Consider the following 22462-nt stretch of genomic DNA (forward strand, 5'->3'; position numbering starts at 1 on the left):
AACAAAACTGGAGATGTTCTGGAAGGGTTTTGTGTGCACCCGGTTTCTTTTTTTTTTGTTTCTTTTTTTTTTTTGTCCCTTTTTTTTTTTTTTTTGTCCTTTACATTTTTTTTTCTCCTCTATCCTGAGAATTTCCCCACTGTTGCTATCACTTATTATTTGTCTTGCAGTCATACCGAGGCTCTCTGGTCCTGGAGCACACCTGTGTTGGGATAAACTCTGCACAGATGTGGAGCAAAAGCACTGCAAACCTCAAGGCTGTACAATTAGAACAGAATGGGGAATGCTAACAAGGTGGCTGCAGTATTAACCACTGCCACCAGTATCACACAGATGGTAGTTAAAATGGTGATAGTTACATGAGCTTCATATTGGTTGGAGCTTTTTACTCTTCCTGATTCCCTTGGAGGACTTGGAAGTTGTACCAAAAGTGGGCAATTTTTCTCCTGGTGTAGACAAGGCAGATGCCCTCTGTGCTCGAGTTGCTGAGTGCAGGATCCAGCTGCTGTCAGGGCTCTGCATGGCTACAGGGCCAGTGCTGGCCATAGCAGGGATGTTTTACCACTTCTCCTCCCATATTTCCTATGTCTAAAGCTGGCCAGAGATGCTATGCAGAGTGGGAGGATGGGCAGGACAGCTCTAATCCCATGGTAAACTTGGCCATCAATTGAAGTAAAACAGTACTTTGACCTCCAACTATATCAAAGTCACACTCATGGCTTCACCAAAATATTCCCTTTTTATAAATTGGAAACTGAGGGGGCTGATGGTGTGCCTGGCATCAGGCTTCAGGGGATCCAGGCACAGGGGCAGAAACTGAGCCCAAATCCTGAGCTTTCACCCACGCCCTGCCTTGCCGGCCTGTCAGTCTCATAAATGCTTCTTTGTGCTAATTTGACCATAGTGAAAACAAGACTAAGAGACACTGCAGTTTGAAGCCTGCATACAGACTTGGGAAGGGTCCTGATCCTGTAGTTGAAATATTTGCAATGCAGGCAAGGGCGACCTAGAGTCAGCAGTGAGTGCGTAAATCACTGCTCAGCCTGGAGCCGCCTGAACTGCTACCCCATCCGTTACACCTCCAGTTGTTTGCAAAGCCTTTCTCCACCCAGGGGGAATTTTCAGTCAGATGCATGTAGAAATTCTCAGATTAATTTGATTTCTGGGGGGAGGCAGGGGGATTTAAGTGAGGGGGATTTTTTTGTTTTTGTTTGTTTCTCCCCTCCGAGCTGCCTTTCATTGCACATTTACTAGTTCTGGAAGACAACACCCTGCTGACACTTAGAGAAGCATCAGTGAATAAAGTCTGTTGTACAGGCTGCAAAGCCATCTGGACTTTCTACTGAAAAGGTTGGACATGGTTTTAGGCAAGATTTTATCACATCTGAAAAAAAAAACTTCTGCACTCAGTACCTCTTCCAAGGTTGATGTCAGATATTTTTTTTCTTTTGTCAGTTGCAAAACAAAAAAATTGACAAACAGTTGGAAGGCAGTAAGGATGGAGATATAAATCTCTAGAGGAAGCTTTGTCAAAGGTAGTGGAGTATAAACAAAAAATAAATTAGTTTTGGTGTTATCAGAAACTGGACAGACTTTGATTTGTATAATAGTTTGTCTGGGTTTCCAGACCACCCAGACAATGCTTCTGTGAGGCTAAGCACAGATTCACCCGACAGAAGAGGTGGGGGAAACGGTAAAACACATAATCACAGGAGGAGAAGGGATGAAGAAAGACAAGAAGACAAAGGTGCGATGGCAGACAGCTTTGAAATCCTCTGCTTTTTTGCTTTTATTGTTTTCAGGGGCTATGAGCAGCAAGTTTTACCTTGCTGTCCATATTATTCAGCTCTTGAGTCCAAGAATTTTCTGTAGCCTTTGTTACAACCTCCCCAGGTTTTGGCAGGACAGTTCTGTAGACTGAAAAGAGTAGTGCAAGGCTTGTGTGCCAGCTCCTTGCTGAGGAGCCTGTGAGAAGAGCAGGAGGGAGAAACACGCTGGATGTAATTTACTGGAGTGCCCTTTAGGTTATGTGCATCTTAGCAAGGAGCTAACATCCAGCAATTACCTTAAAACCACAGATTGGTGACACAATTTTATATATTCTGAGAGCTGGGTATGAAGTTGGTTATTCCTTTTTTCTCTGGAATTGCTGTCTGAATTTGGGGAGATTCTTTCATACCCCATGGCTGTTCATGAAATCCCTGACATGTAATACCAGACACCTTCGAGATCCTTAGAGGTATCCTTCCAGAGGTATGGTGTGCTGATAAAAGAAATTTATTCATATTTATATTATGCCTTTTTTTTTTTTTTGCTGTAAGCGAAGAATTACACATTCTATTTCTTGTCTTTGACACTTACTTACCTGAGCAAAATATTAAAGCTAGTTGTCTCTCAATTTAATCATCAGTTGTATAGGAACAAATATATTTACCTGTATGACATGAATTTTATAGGATTTGGTCAATTTGTAGGTGAACTGCTTTGAGATTTTTGTGTGAATAGTTAAATAAGTAAAAATAATTGGTTGTGAATTTAATCACTGGGTTTATCCGGTTATTCTTTGTCTTTTTCTTCCCAAGAAATTCTTCTTTTATTGCCCACAGTGAATAAATCACTTAAAGCAACTCTCCCATAATTAGGAAGTTTTCTTAAAGCTTTTATTTTCAGTGAGAAATCTGAGCTGTAAGTGAAAGCTTTAACATTGCACTCATCTGTGTCCAGATCTCTCTCACCCCTCCCACAGGTATGGTCCCAAGGGAAGGTCATCCCATGGAGGGCAGCCCACGCAGTGCCACTCCACAGTCTCCTGGCCTCACACTAAGTCCTTCCCTGGGCTCTTCCTTAAAGACAACTCTGCTGAGGCAACAGGGTTTGTCCAAGGGTTGTCACAGGGTTTAAAAAGGCCACTCCCACGTTCCAGGTGTGGACACTTGTTTAGGAATTTCTTGACTGGAGATGGAGGGGAAGGTGATGGGGAAATGATATTTGGGTTTTAGAATGTGGGCTAAAAGTAATGCTGAATTTTTAGCTTCAGATGCAGATTCGCAGCAGATATAAAAAAAATAAAACTCTTTCTTAATTTCAGCAGTGTTACGTTAATTACTTGTGTTTGTCCAGTAAGGGAGAGTAAGTCAGTAAGAGACTGGTTTTAACCCTGGCCCCAGGCACACACCGGTCCCCAATGGCTCTGTGGGGTGTCTGAGTGGCAATCTGGATTCAGCAGAAATCGCGGTTCTGCCTCTCCTGGCACAAAGCCACCATAGATGATGAGAACTGTCCCTGCTAATTACACATTTGAGGAGAAGCCCAGAGAAGGGTGAGGTAACATGAAATGTAGATTGCCTTACCACCCCTCCCAGCCAAGGGAAAGGCTGTTAGCAAGGTTACATCCAGATTGCGAGAATCATTACAGCAAATGACAGCAAGATCTTTAACAACAAGAAAGGAAAAATCCCGATGTCTGTATAGTAATTGCCACACAGTGTATTATATGACTTCCTCTGCAGTGATTCAGAAAGTTGAATCGTGCAGTGCCTTGCTGGGATCAGCAGTTCAGAATAGATTAAATTTGTTTTGGACACTGCCTGCACCCTGCTTTATCTAACAAAGCATATGTGTGATGGGGAAGGCTCTTAATAGCACAGCTCCTTAATGAGAACTATAAACACACAGGCGTAGATTTTCAAAGTGATGCTCAAGGGATTTGAGCAAGCACTGTTCTCTCCCTGCTTTGAACATTTACCCAAGAGCTGCTAACTGGTTGGGCTTCAGGAAGAGAATGGACCTCGAATAGCCAAGAGTATTGTATGTGATGAGGGTTTTGCCACCATTAGTGTCCAAAGGGTATTCGTTTTAATGCTCCTAAGAAAGATAAAGTGAGGAAACAGAAAACTGGAAGGACATTTCTCAGATAAAGCATTGATTTTATTAAAGTGAGACGGCTCATAATATGAATCTAAAATCTAGTTTTTTATAGAGAGCATAAAAGCCTTTTTAGAGAGTTAGCCATTCCTAGGCACTGGTAGCTTTATAGAGCTTTTATCTAGTTAAAGAAAACCCATTTGTGCTAATTTAATATCTGTAGTGTACAACAGCTTGACACCTGAGGCTTGTCCTAAAGCAAGCACAAGGCTGCAAAGCGAACACTACTTCATTGTTTTGAATTATTCAGCACTTGCAGCCAACCTTATGTGTGCCTCGGTAGGAAGAAGGCTTTTGGGTTAAGGATCAGTAAAAGAAAAGAAAAAAGGCAAACAACCAGCCCCTCCTTTCTGGCATTTGTTAGCAGGTGCAGTATTGACTTCAAGAATGATTCTGCAAAATTGGTATGGACATTCTTCATTACCAGAGCGATAAATGCAGAGCTGTTCTCAGAAGAAGCAAAGCTGGAAACTGAGCATGGCCTCCTTTAGGGAACAACTGTTCATGTCGGTGGAAAAGCTTGTTTCCTCTAAATTCATTGAAATGGTACTTATTGGTAGCATCTTTTTAGAGCAAGATGAATGCAGACAGCAATGAATCAACCTCAAATAGAGGGGCTCATCTGTTAGCATCCTAACATTAACACACTAATGTGAATTTAAAGATTCTAATTAAACCTACATACAAAATGTTTTCCTACTAAATAGAAAACCGTACTTTTTGGAGGAGCTGGGGCATTTAGATTTGACAGCATTTCCTTTTTCAATAGTATGCTTATTTTATGTGTTCTATTTTCTTTCAGTCACTCCAGGGGGTTCTGTAACAAATAAAAAGATACATTATATTAAGTTTGATTGATTCCCTGTAGTCAAAGGATATATTGAGAAAACACAACTTTTTTTTTTTTTTCCACTGGGCTCTTAGAATAAATTCCTGTTTGATCTTTGTACTTCCTACTGTTGTGACAAATATCTTTTGAGATATTTAACATTGATTACTCTCATTTACAGGATTACATAGTAGTACCTATGTGTAAATTCAGAAGCCTTTTCATTGTAGCAGAATTCACATCACAGCTATCAGTTTATAAATTTGTCCATCCCTCTCCAAATGCCCCAATAAAACTTCCCCCCCATTTCAAACATGAAAATTTGTGTGAAAAAAATCAAAATTTTAAGAAAAAATTCTATGAACTGTGTCACAGTACCTTTCTGTCATTCGTGACTTAAAATCTCATTGAAGAAATTTTAAAAAAAATGACCAGGAGACTTTTGGGATCCCCAGTAAAAAAGATCCAGACACAGTGAAGGACTTTTAGCTTGCATTTAGCCACTCAACAAACATCAAGTGAGAAGCCTACTGCAGTCTTTAATCATTGCTGGATATATGAACAATTCATCAAAATCTGATAAAATAATTTTTAGCATACCTCATATTCATTAGAACAGGGTCGAATCTAACACTCAAAGAAGTCATTGGGGAACCTCCCAGGCATAAAGGTGCTGAGACTCACCAAAGATGGACCTTAACTAACCCTCCCATTCTACCTTTGTCTCATCTTGATTTCCCTGTGCATGCTGTATCCTCCCAACCCCAGGGCAGGGGGTAGCTATCATTTTCATAAAGCCATAGGTTACTGAAAAACCCAAAAAACACATGGTTGGAAGAAGGAATTTTCTATTCTGACTCCCCTTCCGGGAACTTTCGGGGCATTTTGTCATTCTTTTGTCTGCTACACAGGAACAATCTTCAAAGTCTGCCTCATACAGCAGCCAGCACAGTGCTGATATTTAGTAAATAATGATATAAGCAATGGCGTGGAGGCAAATATGTTTTGTGGGGCCTGGGAAATTAGCAGAGCAATCAGCCTCCAGCAAGGGTGAGGGGAGGAGAGGGAAGCAGCCAGCAAATAATCGCTCTGAGCCCATGAGCCCATTGCACAGTCCAGACAAGTTGGCCAAGTCAGCTGAGGTCAGCTGAGCCACTGTGGAGCCTACATGAATGCAGACCAAATTCAGGACTTCTGTTGATTACAGAAATCAAGAATTTGTTACGATATCTCAGGATCATATATAGCTAAAACATCTGTAATAGGACTATGAGCAGATGGGGGATGTTGGTGAAAGTGATTCTTTTGACTGAATCAATAGGAGCAGTTGATCTTCCCCATCAATCTTGATAAGAAAACAGTGAGGATATTCAGTGTCAGAAGTGCACTATTGGAGTTTTCATTAGAAACTCAGAGTGGGAACGTGCAGCCGGCTGCTGCCTGTTCAGAGCACGCCCAATCCCCTCCAAGAAGCATGAGTGAGAAGACCTCTCTGAATCACGATGTGCACAGGATATACCAATGCAGTCAGCTGAAATGAAAACATAGAGCCAGACAAAATGAAACCACGTCCATCTAAGATAAAACAAAGCCCACATACGCTGGCCCTGAGGGATAAGCCAAAACCAGACATAATGATCAATACTGTAGGAGTTATGATCAGAGAGAAATAATTACAGCACATCTCAAGGAAAGAACCACAATGAATTCCCTGGCAGTGTCTTGTTCTTTGAGTAATACTCTGTAAATGCCTGTGCCTGCTGAAGGACAGCTGAGTTATGAGGGGCTGTGGACTGCAGCCTCCAGTTTGGCTGCAGAGGTCTTTGCAGGACCCTGCTTGGAGACCCTCACCACCGTCAGTTCCATTTGCCTCACAGTTCCCTTGAAGGGTGAGTAAAAATCGTCCCCCTATTACCTCTGGAGAAGTGGGACTCATGCCAAAGCAAGTGGCTTGCATCGAGGCTGCCAGGAAGAAGGGCAAGGAATGAACCCATCCTGCAAACCACTGCCCTCCTTCCTTCCACAGGCCACCCCTGCCTGTCCGTTCCTCCAGGCCCTCGTTCAGCCCTTTCCACGGTGCTGGGGGAGCTCCTGGTGTTAAAGGGATGCTAGAAGACTGATGGTGGAGGGCAGCCCATGACGCTCGGCTATTTCTCTTCTCAAGGCTGCATCCTGAAGATGATGTAGTACCTGGGAAGAGCCTGACTAATTCATTGGCTCAAGGGTACAATCACTAAGCGATGAATCTCCAACTAGCTACAGCAAACTTATTTACAAGCCTGGGAAAAAGTGTGTTGTGTAGCAATTTGCTACACACCCTGACCAGGAGCAGCGCTTCAGGATTAATATTCTCTGTGCTGTGTTTTCCTCCCTTCCCATTTAGACAGTGAGAGTTCTCCACAGGAAAAAATACAAACTCACACTGTCAATGAGTGCGTGTTTCCTTCTCGACCACTAAAAAGAACCAGGTGTGAATCTCCTTTTATCTGTGAAGGGAGTTGTGAACTTAATTCAACCCAATCCCCATTCATCGTGTTCAACATTTACCCCCCAAATGTCAGTAATTTTCTGGAAAATAAAGTACTTGGAAGACAGGAGAAACAGAGCTCTTGGTGATATCTGTATAGCAGAATATTTCTTCCATCCATATGCAAATCTAACCTTTTTGATATTTCAACCCTATAAACCCTAAGACAGGATTTCAATAGAAAATGTTTACTAAAGGCTTTCTCCTTTATAATCTATTGATTTTAATATCCTTACTACTCCTGTTGAATGTCAGTTTTACCCTGAAGACTCCCATTGCAAACTTGAACACATTTAATTATTTATACCATTTGAAATATTAGTGCTGAGAAATGACTAAAAGTTTTTGGTTCTGTAATGGTATGATCTAAAGGTAGATTTTCCTTTGTGAATAACATGAGTAATTTGATATGGTAATCAAGGACAGATGAATACTTCAGACAACACAGCGCAGTTTTAATAGCAATGACATCTATTTTTCATTTTTCCAGCCTCCTTGTATATGTTAAAATATAGCTCTTTAAGTAAAGCAGGATCTCATAGTCCTTTTTTCACAGTGAAAATTTTAGCATTATGTTTTCTTTCATCTGCCAGGCACCTGAACAGGTAAATCTTGCTTCCACCGGTGATAATAAGCATTTAGGCAATGCTCATGCCTTGAGTGCAACCGAGAACAGTTTTGTCCCTCGGTGTGGGCCTAGCAGTCTTATTTGCCTTACTCATATCACAGACTGTTTAGTAAGAACGAGCAAAGTTTTGGTCTCAAAGAGGTTTTCTCTGAGACAAATGTTTGTACAGAAAAAAATCTAAGTAAGGACCTGTGAAAGCTAAGATTTTGATAGCAGGAGAACCAAAGCAGGGGTTTTGAAAGAAACTTAGCACCTGGAAGGTCAGTTCTTCTAGAAAGTTGTGTTTTTTCCACCCAACACTCAGTCAAAGCCAGCATGGCCAAGGTCACCCTGCCTGGCCAGGGCATGGGCGTACTTGAACTCCTAACCTTGCCACTTAAGCCTTGTCTGAAGCGTCTTTGATTCAGGCATGCTTCCACTGGCTTCAGTGGCGTTTTGCACCAGACCCCAGTTTTCTAAGGGGATTAAACCCCTAAGCATAAGTCCCTCTAGGTCCAACACTCAAACAGTATTTGAGCATTTTGTCTCTTGTGTGCCTTGGTAAAAATTTTCAGGGTTTTGACTGTCCATATCTTTTTATTTCCTTCTCCCCTGTCCCCTTGCCCCAAGATGCTATTTCTCTGCAATTGGATGATTAGTGCAATTGCATGTACCTCTATTAATTGCACTGCATTTCTTTCACAAGGAATATTTCTACTCTTTTTTTACCCCATCTTCTGAAATTTTCCCTTTTTCTACTACCAACCTGACAGTTGTACAGAAGCTGCCAAGATGTATTTGGCTTTTGCATTTACTCCAGATGGAGATTTTTATTTTCACTCATATCTGGCAGTAGGAACTGTGGTATCACCAAACACAACTTTCTCTGAGATTAATTGTTTTGATAATAGAGAATAACAAACGAATGGTTCCTTTTGTGTATGGTTTTTAAGTTATTTCTGGTGGCAGACAACATATCCGAGCCTGTATCCCAAAAGGCTCACAATAGCCACCAGTAGTTGGATTTTTCTGGTTTATAACCTATCAGGAATGGTCACCTGGATATGTGTATTTTAATAGCCTAGGATTATTGATTAACAGTGAAGCAAGAAAATCTCTGTAATGAAATCTATGGTTCTAAACTGAGCAGGGGTAAATGTACCAACTCTTACCTCCACCATATCTCTCCTGTATGCATTAGATATATTTGTAACCAGTTTTTTTTTTTTTGTAAAAACATTGAAATCAAGTCTAAAGACTCTATACAGACAGAAGTGCTGTCACTGATTTCAGTGCACGTGAATGGATCAGGCCAAAGAGCTGCTCTGGCATGTGTTAGAGAGGAAGGCAGCACTCTACACCTCTTGTAACTTATGGGTATAGGTCAGAAATCTAACCCATACCCAGCTCTGCCACCAGGCCAGCTTTCAGGTATGGAATATTCAAGGCCCTGCAATTACACTGCATTACGTGCATCAATCCTCAGGGTATCATATCCTTTATAGGGCTGAGCCGTGTGTCTATTGCCTTCTTATTTTTCTTCATCTGCAAAAATAGGCAGCTCCTTTTCCTCCTTTCCATTGTACTTTGAAATATCCATTTGAAAACTTCAGGCAATATGAAGCTTGTAAATGACCTCTCAGATTAGACACTATGTTTCTGGTTGTTTTTCCTGCATCCTACGTGTATTCATGTCTGTCACTCCTTTGCTTCTATTAATTTCACTGGCATCGTTTTAGGCAAAGGATTCAAGGCAAAAAATATTCGCCTGACTTATTTTAGCTAAGAGGCTTCACTTTTAATGGATTTGCTGTTCTTTAATGTCCCAGGTCACTCCTTGAGATCAGCAAATGCCGAATTCCTTATCGTGCCCAAATGTTATCTGAAGTCATGTCGTTATTTTGCCTTTAGTGAGTCTCTTTCCTCTCTGGCTTTGGAACCTACTGCCAAATGAAGTAAAGAAAGCTCTGACTGTGGGGATTTCTAAATCCAAAGTTAAAAGTTATTTGTTCTATTTAGCATTTTTAAAACGATTCTTGTAGGAATTGTATGTGCCTCTAAGCTAATTAACTCTTAATGAGCGCAAAATGCCCTGGGATGCAGATTTGGAGGGTACTCTAGAAGTGCAGGCATGGATTGGACTGCAGTACTGCAGAAGATGAAATTTATGATTTGATTCTTTTTTTAAATGATGGTGCAGATAGTTTTATTGAGATACTCTTTTTTTTTTCTTTATTTCTAGTCTAAATAAAACTGATCAGATTTTCAGTCCACCATATGGGACCCAGTTATATCAGTCCTGCAAATACACTTTAGTTTTCCGTTATGGATGAAGTCACTCTTCACTAGGGAAAACAAGTTTAGGAGCAAACTTTCGTATTATGAAAGACAGGCAGTGTTCCAGGGCTGAGCACTTAGCCGGAGCATCAGGAAATCAGAACACCTGGCTGTGCCCAGCTCCATGCTATTCCCCTGGACCAGTCCCTCACCCTTTTAGTGCCTTCACTCATTCATCTGTAAAGCGACTATAATTGCATTTATATCACAAGGGCGCCTTGATGCTTGACAAATGAGAATTGACCCAAAATTCATCCTTCAGAAGCTCTGTATGAGCAATACTTTGCTCACATGGTGGTTGTGGACAATTAGATTAGAAGAGGTATAAACGCAGTCAAAGTGAAATTCCATTTAGGAACTGTCAAACTGTTCTTGATAATTTTTCTTAGTTTTCATCTAATTCTAGTGTAGAATTTTGTATGCATCTCCCAGAAAGAGTTTATATGCCTCTTTCCTTCTTTTGCAACAAGCCAGCATATTTTATTCTATGTTATATTAAACTGTCTTTTTGGGCAAACGATTTGTTCCCAGAGCAATACCTTGAAAAGCTGCATTTAGCAAAACAAAGAAAAATTATTATGTCAAAGAAATTCTATTTGAGCAAATTGCAATCACTTGCAAGAATTGTCCATGGAAAAAATATTCCAGGTTTTATGAAAAGAGTGTTGCCCATTTGTTGCTATGTTTTATTTAATTGGACTTTTTATATTTGCTGTAATAATGTTTAAAAATTAAGCTGACTTTCTGCAACAAACTGTAGAAACATATGGTGTACAGCCCGCAGAGGCTCTCAGTGCCGGTAGTATTACTGATAATATTTGTGAATTAGAATCTGCTTTTCTCTGAAAAATAGCTGTGTTTTCCCCCAATTTAAAATACTGTGTTTTCACCAGCATGTTTTCATCAATGTTAACAGTTTCGGGGAAAAAAAAAAAGAATGGATATGATCTTCTTAAATACATTTCCTTACTTCTGTATGATTCTGGATCTTTGAGGGTGAGGGAGGCTGAATATCAGACTCAGTCTCTTGCCCATGGGTGTCGTGAACCCACTTAAAGAGATCAGGTGAATTCAAAGGTGCCTGTTTTACCAGGACCTCCCCCAGGTAGGTCAGCCCAGTACCAGGAGAAAAACTGGAATTGTTGCTTGGTCAAGCCACTTTTCCTAATAAAGGCACAATCATTTGGCGCTACCCAGATTGCTGGATGCCAGGAAGTCTCCTGTCAGCACCCCAGAGTAAGATCCAGCCCCCGGAACTGTAGGTACAGCTTGGCTTCCCACAGGAAATCATACAACTCAAATGAAAAAAGAAAAAATCCCTTGGATCTTACTTTTATATATTCAGACTTGCAAAACACTTCAAGAACAACTCATGCTCACAAACAGCATTTCTCTGACTTATCTCTAATATATGGTTGCGAGGCTCTGTGCCAAACAAAGTGCAGAGATTAAGTAAGTGAAAAGATACTAAACTTTGCAGCAGGGAAACAGTCCAAGTAGTGGTGTTCTCAGGAGCACCAGAGCTGGTTTAGGTTCACATTCATCCATATGTAGTCTGCAGAATTCACTTTTAGACCTTGTACCCTGCTTGGCTTCCGTAACCAGCTTCCCAAGGCTCTCCCTGGTGACTGGACTCACCCAGACCTGAGGTTCAGACCGCACAGCCTCTAGAGCTCAGTCCGTGGGAAAATTTGACCTTTCAACAAAGCTGCTGTCCTCAGGAGGAGACCTGGAAGACTGGTCCTTCAGCACTGCTGCACACCAGTGAGCTCGTGCAGGCAACATCTTTGGTAGGATGCGCAAGCAGAGGTTCCCCTTCCCTTTGTCCCAATGGCTGTTGAGGTGGAAGCAAGACAGACCATGGTACTCCTCTGACAGCATTAAATATAGCCCAGATTCCTGAGCTGATCATTTTACCTCAGTAGATGTGAGTTATTAAAAACTCACCTTGAATGCAGAATTAGGTAGTCTTTACCTATAATCCAAGCCGTCGCTCAGCTCTCAGGCTTCAGTGGGCTAATGGAAATTTTCAGTGGGCTCATGGAACTGTGTGGTTTGGTGGGACACGCGTCCACCTCTTCAGCTCACGACAATAAAATGCTTTAAGGACCAACAAATTTCCTGTGAACTGAATCTGGACCAAGGTCTAGGAAGCTGAAAAAAGTCAACCTTCTCCCTTTACCACTAGTGCTAGTCAATACAAGTTGTTATCTTAAATTCAGTAATTTTGCCATTTCTGAGGGTGAAGTGGGTAGTCGACAGAGAGATACTCCTTTTATCTTTGCTTGAGTAGGTGGTGTCTAATTCTAAAAAGGTCCTCTCAGCAGTTGACAGCAGGTGACTAATCTGCAGAAACGCCCAAGTGCCTCAATCAAAGAAAGTGAAAAAATTCTTTCTGACTGTGTCTTTCAGGATTTTGCCGACTCCATATACCAAATGGTTGCACAGAAGTTCCAGGAGCTGACAGACAATTTCACTTCCATGCATGCACGCCACAAAACTCTTGCAAGCATTGTGATGACCAAAGGTAAGATATCCTCTCATTCATTTTCCTCTGGCATTTTTCATGACTAAGTAATACATTATTTACCTGGTCCACAGTATTGAAGGATGCCTTTACTCCCACACAGAAAAATAAATAGTAATGCAGAGAAAAGAAGCATTAAATATTTACATCTCAAGTAAGTTCACACAAAAAATTATTGGCAACAGAGGTAAAGATTTATTCATAAATATGTCCCTACCTTGCTTTGTTTACACGACAAAATACAGACCCGCCTGATTTTGCATTTCCTAATAGATGGGGTAGTTTTAGTTTTAGTTAAAGGTTGTATTATTTATTAATTGCTTTTTTAGTTCTGGAAACACTGAGTTCTTGTTGTACAAGGCTATCATAAACCTTGTTTTAGACTGACAATAAAAACAAATCTCAACCCATTTCCTTTCCAGTCAAAAGAAACAAAACCCAGAGCATGCGTAGTTTTAATTCTGCTCTGCTTTAACTGTGGGAAATATCTATCCTTATCAGCGGGGCCAAAATTTTATATTCACCCTGTTAAGACTTAACTGATGGACACATACTACACAGAAATCTTTAGCCCTTTGATGAAACCGTTGCATAGACAGTCTGTCTTTTTTTGTGAGCATACCTCAGTTGGGGCACCTCAGTATTTATGAGGATGTCAGCAGTGGAGATGCTGCCATAAACTTCATTCTCACTCAGATGCATGGAGCAGTGGATTGAGTTTAGAAATGAGAGGATAAGCTCGGAGGGAAAAGGCATGTATAATTCATCTAAGCTTGTCTTACTCCTTCTTTTCAACAATTACATTAGCTAGATTCAATAGGGACATTTGTGAATATTGCGAGGCAGCAGGATGGAGACAGCATTATCTGCTGGATCTTTTCCAACCACAGAAACTAAATACAGCCGAGTTCTGTGCAGAGTAACTTATTCTCCTCCTTTCTGATGTGAAAATAGTAAGAAATTAGAAGTAGAGCACTTAACTTAAAATTCTTTTCCATCTCTAGTTGGAACTGAAGTGTTCCTCAGCTAAATTTCTTATTATTTTGCTTAATCTGCTTTGGTTTGTTATTTTTTATACTGCTTTGGGATCTGGAATAATGGATGAGACTTCCATTTTTTAAGTGCTGAAAAGGCACAATGTTTTACAAACACAAAACCGGGTGTGTAAGTGCTATAGACCACAGGAGACATATTTAGTATCAAGAAAAGTAAAAGGGAGATTGTGGTTGACCAGGATGTGAAAGATGCACATAGACCCAGCACACCAGCTGTCTTGTCATAGTCAGATTTCTTGACTGTGGCACTCATCAGATTTAAACAAAGTGCTATAATTTATTTAGAGGAGCTCTTTCCAACCAGGACCACAGGAAGAATGTTTACATAGGCCTTTTTAAATAAGTTAAATTACAGGAGCCAAGAATTGTTGCTTTAACCACTTTTCGAGGGGATACTGTACCCAGCTCAGTGTCCCTGTTCAGTTTTATTACACTCAGTGTGTATTTTCTCTATCAGAATTCCCGTCCATTCCTACCTTGCCAAGTAACAGTCCATGCATCCTTTAGTCCAGGTCTAGACCTGCTTTAAAAAGCCTAATGGAGCTAATGCAGCATCATTGCTACATGACCAAAGAAGCAGTCTGTGGTGGGTTGACCCTGGCTGGATGCCAGGTGCCTACCAAAGCCACTCTGTCACTCCCCTCCTAAGCTGGATGGGGGAGAGAAAATACAACAAAAGGCTCATGGATTGAGATATGGCCAGGGAGGTAACTCATCACAGGCAAAACAGACTCAACTCAGGAAAATTAGTTTAATTTATTACCAATCAAATCAGAGTAGGATAATGGGAAGTAAAGTCAAACCTTAAAACACCTTCCTCCCACCCTTCCCTTCTTCCCAGGCGCAGCTTCACTCTGGACTTCTCTACCTCCTCTCCCTGAACGGTGCAGGGGGATGGGGAATGGGGGTTGCAGTCAGTTCATCACACCTTGTTTCTGTTGCTCCTTCCTCTTCACACTCTTCCTCTGCTCCACCGTGGGGGCCCTCCCACAGGAGACAGCCCTTCATGAGCTTCTCCAAAATGAGTCCTTCCCATGCGCTGCAGTTCTTCAAGAACTGCTCTAGTGTCGGTCCTTTCCAGAGGATGCAGTCTTTCAGGAGCAGACTGCTCCAGCGTGAGTCTGGACCTCCCGGGTTCACAAGTCTTGCCAGCAAACCTGCTCCAGGGTGGGCTCCTCTCTCCACGGGGCCACAATTCCTGCCAGGGGCCTGCTCCAGCATGAGTTCCCCATGGGGTCACAGCCTCCTTTGGGCATCTACCTGCTCCTGCATTGGATCCTCCATGGGCTGCAGGTGGATATCTGCTCCACTGTGGACCTCCATGGGCTGCAGGGGGAAAGCCTGCCTCACCATGGTCTTCACCACGAGCTGCAGGGGAATCTCTGTTCTGGCACCTGGAGCATGTCCTCTACCTCCTTCTTACTGACCTTGGTGTCTGCAGAGTTGTTGCTCTCACATATTCTCACTCCTCTCTTTGGCTGCTGCTGCACAGCAGTTTTTTCCCCTTCTTAAATATGTTATCTCAGAGGTGCTACCACCATCACTGATGGGCCCAGCCTTGGCCAGTGGCAGGTCCGTCTTGGAGCCAGCTGACATTGTCTCTATTCGACATGGGGGAAGCTTCAAGCAGCTTCTCACAGAAGCCACCCCTGTAGCCTCATCTGCTACCAAAACATTGCCACACAAACCCAGTACACAGTCATATAAAGGACAGTGTGAAACCCCACACCATATGGGAAGGAAAGTCACCCAAAGGGGTCATAAATTCCAACATCACAGCTGCTGAGGGTGCAGTGCTAGGGGAGGGAAGGGGCACATCCAGAGCCCTGCTAGTCCTGCTGGGCAGCTGGAGCCGTCTGTGCCTCTTCTTTGGGGAAGGGGTAAAAGTGTCCTCCCACTGGGGTTTTTTTATGAGTCCCATGCCCTTAGTGAGATTTTACACATTTGTATTTCATATTTCTTCTTAGTCAGCATTAAGACAAAGTGTAATTTTGCTTATGTTCACAAACCATTTCCCTCAGGGCTTCTTCTTAAATTTTGAATTCCCTTTTATGAATTCGTTCAATCTGTCAGCCATCCAATTTGTCAATATCTTACCGGCTTTGTGGAGCCTAGAAAAGAAACTCACAGATATGAAGTGATTCACAGAAGATGCGATGTTAGAAACAGCCTTATATTGGTACATTTTCCAGGAAGATTTGAGTTCATTCCAGCACAAGAATGTCTGCCAACCACGGCAAGACAAATCATTTGCCTTTTGTGTCATTATTTTTTGTACTGAAGTTGTAGGTTTGTGGTCTGTTCCCTACCATCATTCCCAGAGGTAGCAAGGATCTTGACACGCTGTTCAGAGGTGGCACAGATAGGTTTTCCACACAGAACACCCAAATAAGTACCAGTTTCCTGGGTTTTAAACATATAATTTGGCAGAAAAGCCCTTAGATCTCTGCAAACAATTTATTAATGCCATCAACAAAACCAAATGTGGTAACGTCTTGTTGCATTTGGTACTATACACAACCATAACAGACAAAAATTAATTTATTTTTACTTTCATTTCAATTTAATGTCATCCCGACTAGAAACAGATTTATCTGTGCTTGTACAGTTTTCAGACAAAGCTGGTAAAAAGCACAATGTGATTCTGTGATAACTGCTGTTAAGATAATACAAACTCTCTACAGACGAAACAGAAGTGTGCTAGATTGGTTTTCTTTTCGTGAACTCTGACATTTTTTCTGCCGTTTTAGTTTCCCATGGAAACCAAAGAGAGTTACATTTGGGCACTGTAATTGACTTATGCTGTAGCACCCAGGGCAAATTCCAAAGTAGGAGAAAGAAAAAAATGTAGAAAATTATGTTATTGACTGACTGTGAACGTTCCGCAGTAATAAATTACCAGTCAGAAAAACAGGCAGTCCAATGTATTTAGATGTACTTCACTCTGAATTGTGATGAAAAGTTAAAATCTCAATGCATTTTTGTGAAAGCAAGTTTTCAAACATTTGATTAGTAGACATCAAGATAACCTTGAAAAAATCTGCCTAGGTAGGAGCAAATTATCACACTGGATACCAGCTGATGTGATGTGATGTAAGATAATAAATGCATATAATAATAACTCAAAAACTAGCATAACAGATCTTGAACTAAACATTTCAAAAGATGGAAATTATTTAACAATTCTCCAGTTGTAATGTATTTGAAATCTGTGTGCTCTCTAACACAGTCTAATTTTGTTGAAACATCCAGAAGAGATTGTTCTATCAAAAAAAATTGTTTGATTAACTCTAGGAAAAATTGTTTAACAAGTAAGACATTGCATTCAAATCTTCCATGTACAGCAAACCGTATTCCCACAGAATATCTTTAAGTAGAACAAGTATACTTGTTACTGTAGCATAGTATTAATATGAGGACCTAAGTTTTATTGTATACTGACTTCTCTGAAGATAAGATGGGTTCACATATGGTGAATTAAAAACATCATTTCACCTGTGGAAAAGGCAGTCTGTATAACATCATCTCAAACACAAACCATCACCTCAGAACATGCATAACCAGGCATGTGATGGACAGAGTTAACTTTCCTCATAGTGTTTTGCGTTTATGGCTAAGACACAGTTGATTACACCAATGTTTTGGCTGTTACTTGCCAAGAGACTAGACTTTCTCTCTCCAGTCCTCATTCCCAGCAAGTAGGCTGGGGGTGAACAAAAGGCTGGGAGGGGGCATAACCAGGACAGCTGTCCCCATCTGATGAAGGGCATATTCCATACCATATGACATTGTGCTCAGCAGTAAAAGTTTGGGGAAAGAAGGAGAAAGGGGAGACATTTGGGTTTATGGCATTTGTCTTGCCAAGTAACCATGAACTATCATTATCTCAACCCACGAGTCTTTTTGCCTTCCTTCTGTTTTTTCCCAGTCCCACAGGAGAAGGGAGTGAGTGACAGGCTGGGTGGGTGTTTGGCTGTTGGCCAGGGTGAACCAATATTTCATTTCAGGATGTGCAATAACAAGAGATGGACATAATGTTTCTTGCTGTCACAGATTAGGGTAACCTACCAGCTCCCCCGCTTTCCTATGTGACTCTCTTTCAGGTGCAATTTGGACATCTTGGTTTGACCCACTGGTCTGCTGTACCTTTTTATTGAGAAGTTTGCTTAGAGAAATAATATTTTTATTATTATTACTAATATTAGGCCAGTTGATACAGTGGGAAAAAATCAAAAGCAAGCAAGCTAATATTTTCTAACACAAGCCAACAAGTGCAAAAACTGGAGCACTCTCACATACCTCCATCCCTGATGCACTAAGTCACAGATTATCAGATCACAGGAGACCAAGGAGCCACTGGGGAGAAGCAACTCTTGCAAGGCTCGGCAAAGAGCACGGTCCTGTCCCACCACAGGTCACCAGGCAGGGCAGCTAGCTTTACCAGTGCACAGGTCATGAAGGAGAGAGCATGGACAGTGGTGCCTGGTCCCAGCTGGGAAGTAGGAAGCCCCAGCCCAGGGCAGCGTGGGGTGGGAGGCGGAGGTGTGAGCTGCACACTGAGTGCTGCGATCTATAGCCAGGTGCCATTCGCAGTGTTTATTTACACCACGGACAGAATTTGCCTTTGCCAGCTCTGAAAAGATATGGGCATACATTTATGCTCTACTTGAAATCGCTGGACGCAGTAAAGAATTCCTGTCACCAGTGCAGAGATGATCTATTATTACCGAGGTCCTTTTTGCAAAAAAACCTCCCATAATCATTACGGACAAAATGAGACTGCTATTTAAACACTATTTTCCCATTTGTGTTTGACAAATCTTAGCAGTTTAAATACCGATAGGAACTTTTTGTCATGCTTTCTGTTAAAAATGAAGCATTAAGAAAGTTCAGTCCTTTCACAGGAGTGTGGCATTCATAGAAAAAGGTTATGAGCTTATTTCTCACTTCAATTTTCTCTCTTCTTCTATCTTTTTTTTTTTAGTCTGACAATCATTTTGATGTTAAGAGCAAACTAGGAGGTCCTCTCAGTTATCTTGTATGAAATAAAGATGAACTGGACAAAAGAGCTCTAAATAGCAATTTCATGCTGTGATAAAAGATGAGAAATTATCATCCGTATCTCATGGAACAGATCTTAATCATTGCTAAGTGGAATAACAGAGAAAAGTAAAGTTGACAATACGTCTCCATGGATCTTTACAGTCATATTAAGACTCATAAAGCCTGACATCTAAGTACAGCCAGGAATATTGATGGTCAATTGATTTCTGATCCTTAGTTTAAATAGGCAAGTTGCAAAGTAGTAAAATATAGTAGAAAATTCAGGCCCTATGTAGAGTATCAATCTGCTCCATCTCAGGTGGGATTCAAATCAGTTAGAGGACTTGTGAATAATTTACAGATTAATGCCTAGGGGAAATTCCTTCAAGAGGAGAGTTATAGGAGTAATTTAGGCTCTTGGGTCCTTTTTGCATAGTTAGGTGGATGCTAAAAGCCTAGTCCCAGTGAGACTCAGAGTTTCAATGAGACTTAGATTCCCAAGATGGAAATTGGGTGCCCAATTGCTGACATGCTCTTGAAAATCTCTTGAGGTCTCTTCACCTTCTGTTGCCTGGTTCTCTTAAGGATGTGGCAGGAAGTCATTTGACATTCCTGGAAACATTATCCACTTCTTACATGTGCCCAGATGACAGATTTTCACAAAATATTTTAAAGAAGGTAAATAGGTATGTAGTTAGAAACCATATATGTCACTCTTTCTCAGAAATCTGTTTTCCTCTGGTTATAAACCTTAAACCAATTATCTTCAGATTCTCTATAAATAATTCTGAACTTCATAAGAGCATCCATTTTCCACAGCTGCAACTCTTCCTGGATTTTGTAATATGGACCTATAATGGGCAAACTAGGATCCCTGCAGACCAACAGATTTAGGTTTCCAAATTTCTGCTCAAAGGACATCTGAGGTTTTTGTAATTTAAACTGTGGCTCTACCAGGTTCATCACTTCTTTTAAAATACAGGCTTAGGCTTGCCACTGGAAGCACTCCTCCTACAAGAGCACCGTTGGGTATTTCTTCATCTCTTCTGTTAAATCAGTGCTAAGGAACAGAAAATAGTTCAAGATGTATTACTTAGAAACAGAAAATATGAGATGGGACACAGCCCTGTAGGCTGCTGTACTTGCACAGAGTGAGGAAAAACAGGTTCAAGGTCACCTGTGAAGGTCTGATTATATACCTTACAATAAACAGAAATTAGATAAAACGCATGCACCAGCTGGGATAAAGTACAGAACCAGGGCTTCACTTTTGGAGGTGAGGATCCCAACCAGCACCTCGCACAGCCCTTCATTGCTGTTTTTGCCTAACTTAACTCTGTCCTCTTAGCTGTTTGGTAGCACAGGCTCAGCAAGAACAAGGGAAAACACCCCTCTCATATCAGCAATTTCAGGCATTCCCATTGTACAATGACCCAGCCTGGGAAGGGAATTGAGCCTCCATTTTCCACCTGCTGTCCAAGCTTCAGGTATCTCCAGAACTTCTTACTAGTGCCTTCTGTGCAGCTCCAGTGACAAACATCTTCCCTGCTGTGCCCACTGGTTGTTCTGGTTTCCATTTCAGAGCAGTTAGCTCTTCTCAGATGCTGAGTCTTTTATCCCAGACCATTTACTGTCTCTGGACTTAGGTTCTTGCTGTTTAAAGAATATTTCTGGTTGAAATGGTAACTGATACCTCTCAAAACCTGGATGCAGGCAAGGCCCTGTCTTTGTGTCACATATAGTTGCATTGGCCACAAGGATGGATGTAATAGTTGACATAAAACATGTAAATGAAAAATAGGCACTACTGTTTCCATACCTAAGCGTGTGAAGCAAGGAGCTGGAAGGTTCAGATTTTCATTCTGCTCTGTGATAACCCAAACTGGAAATTGTCCCAATCTCAATACAAACAGTGCGTCTCATCCTAAAAACAGAAATTTCTTGGGTGAATAATGGCTTAGTGACATCAACCATTGCTTTTTACTTTACTCACCTAGTAAAACAGATAGGAAGACTTTTTAAATGCAAGTACACTTGCATTTAAGGAAAAAAGAAAGAATAAGTTCCTCCTGTACTTATCTGCCAAAATCCACATTCAGGATTTCAACCTTTCTCACTGCAATTAAAGATCTTACTAGCATATAAGACTGTCAATTTACTTAATGCTCAGATATCAGTGGCATAGCATTTAATAGAGAAAAACAGACATATTCACTCAGGACCTGGCAGGAAAAGTGCAGTTCAGCCCTGTTTTAAAACTAGTAATTATCTGTAAGCCCCTACAGAGCTCTGCTCCTGAGGAGAAAAACAATGTTCCAACTCACATGAAAGGAAAGAACTCTCAAATAACATTGATTCTGCCACTATCTACTTAGGTTTAAAAAAAATCCATGTGGATTTGGTGTGGGGATGAAGTATGCAGGAGCCTGGACTGACTGTCCCATCTGCCTCTCCAGATTTCCAAAGCTCACATTGAGGAAGTGAAAGGGAAGGGCACTGGTGCTTGCAAGCACAGCACTGTCTCCTTCCACACTCCTCAGAAGCAAAGCTGATGGGATTTCATCCTTTCTGTCTGCTAAGGGGAGGAGAGAAATGGACCATAGAAATTAGAACTGGGAAAGACCACTAAACACCCGGTCCATTTCCCTGAAAGTGCAAGATTGTTCCCCATGGCGTGTTCCTGAGTGCTTTTTCTGGTCTAGATTTAAATGAATCAATTAGCAACGGGGCTTGCAACACTACTGTGGGAGATCATTCTGGTCTAACAGATCTCATTGTTAATAATTCTCATGAGTTATTCAGCCTGACTTTTATTTTCTGTTATTTCATCCCAGCTCCTCAGTTATACTGCCCTAAATTGTCCATTTAGAACCCACTTCGCTCCTTGGGGTTTGCACCCTTCAGATACTCAGAGGCACCTATACCATGTTCTTAGGTGTCACTTACCAAAGGATTACATATTTAATTTCTTTATTCTTTCCTGCTGGGTGACTCTCCTCTGCAGGCCTCAGCATTTCCCCCTCCGTTTTCTGATTCATCTCTCCTTTGGCAACCTACATTCTTTTCGGGGCTGAGAAATCCTTCCTGTGAATGAGACTTACTGGAAAGACTTGCATAGAAATGTCTTGCAAAATGGATTAGTGCACAAGTACTTTTTCAGGCATCCGATGATGTGATCGAGCAGTTCAAAACTGTCTTGTGTTGGAATGGGATTTTTCTTCCAGCAGAACTGAATTTGGAATTTATTCACAAAGAAACACCCCGTGGTATTGGGGGAAGTTTACTGTGCTGGGCTGTGAAAGGAGAGCCGCGGCCGCTATCAGACAATACCCTGCGCAGAGGGGTCAGAGATCAGGGTAGAGAGGACTGAGCCGCTGCCCCTGCTTGTTCACTGACGAAGATGAAGAGCACTGCAGAGAATAGCCTTCCGTAGGCAGCGCAGTCAGAAGCAGGATTACCCAACACATTAATAAAGGAAGAAAATACGAACTTCTCAGATGCTACTTCTACACCCTCTCTTCCCTCAGAAATACAATATATTCGCTTCCACATAACCCTCTGTTTGACGTCAGGAAAAGAAATCCCTGTGCAACTCCAGCATTTCAAAGTCTAC

General features: G+C 41.4%; 1 protein-coding gene across 1 annotated transcript in view; it reads left to right on the forward strand.

Annotated features, from left to right (window-relative positions):
• The window catches only part of ADARB2 (adenosine deaminase RNA specific B2 (inactive)), a 108282-nt gene that overhangs the window by 37123 nt on the left and 48697 nt on the right, over window positions 1–22462 (forward strand). The window contains exon 3 of the mRNA XM_074157236.1: window positions 12637–12751. Coding sequence (XP_074013337.1) covers window positions 12637–12751 — 115 coding nt within the window. The remainder of the gene's footprint in view (window positions 1–12636; window positions 12752–22462) is intronic.

Source organism: Numenius arquata, chromosome 12 (genome assembly GCF_964106895.1).
Source record: "Numenius arquata chromosome 12, bNumArq3.hap1.1, whole genome shotgun sequence".
Taxonomy (NCBI): domain Eukaryota; kingdom Metazoa; phylum Chordata; class Aves; order Charadriiformes; family Scolopacidae; genus Numenius; species Numenius arquata.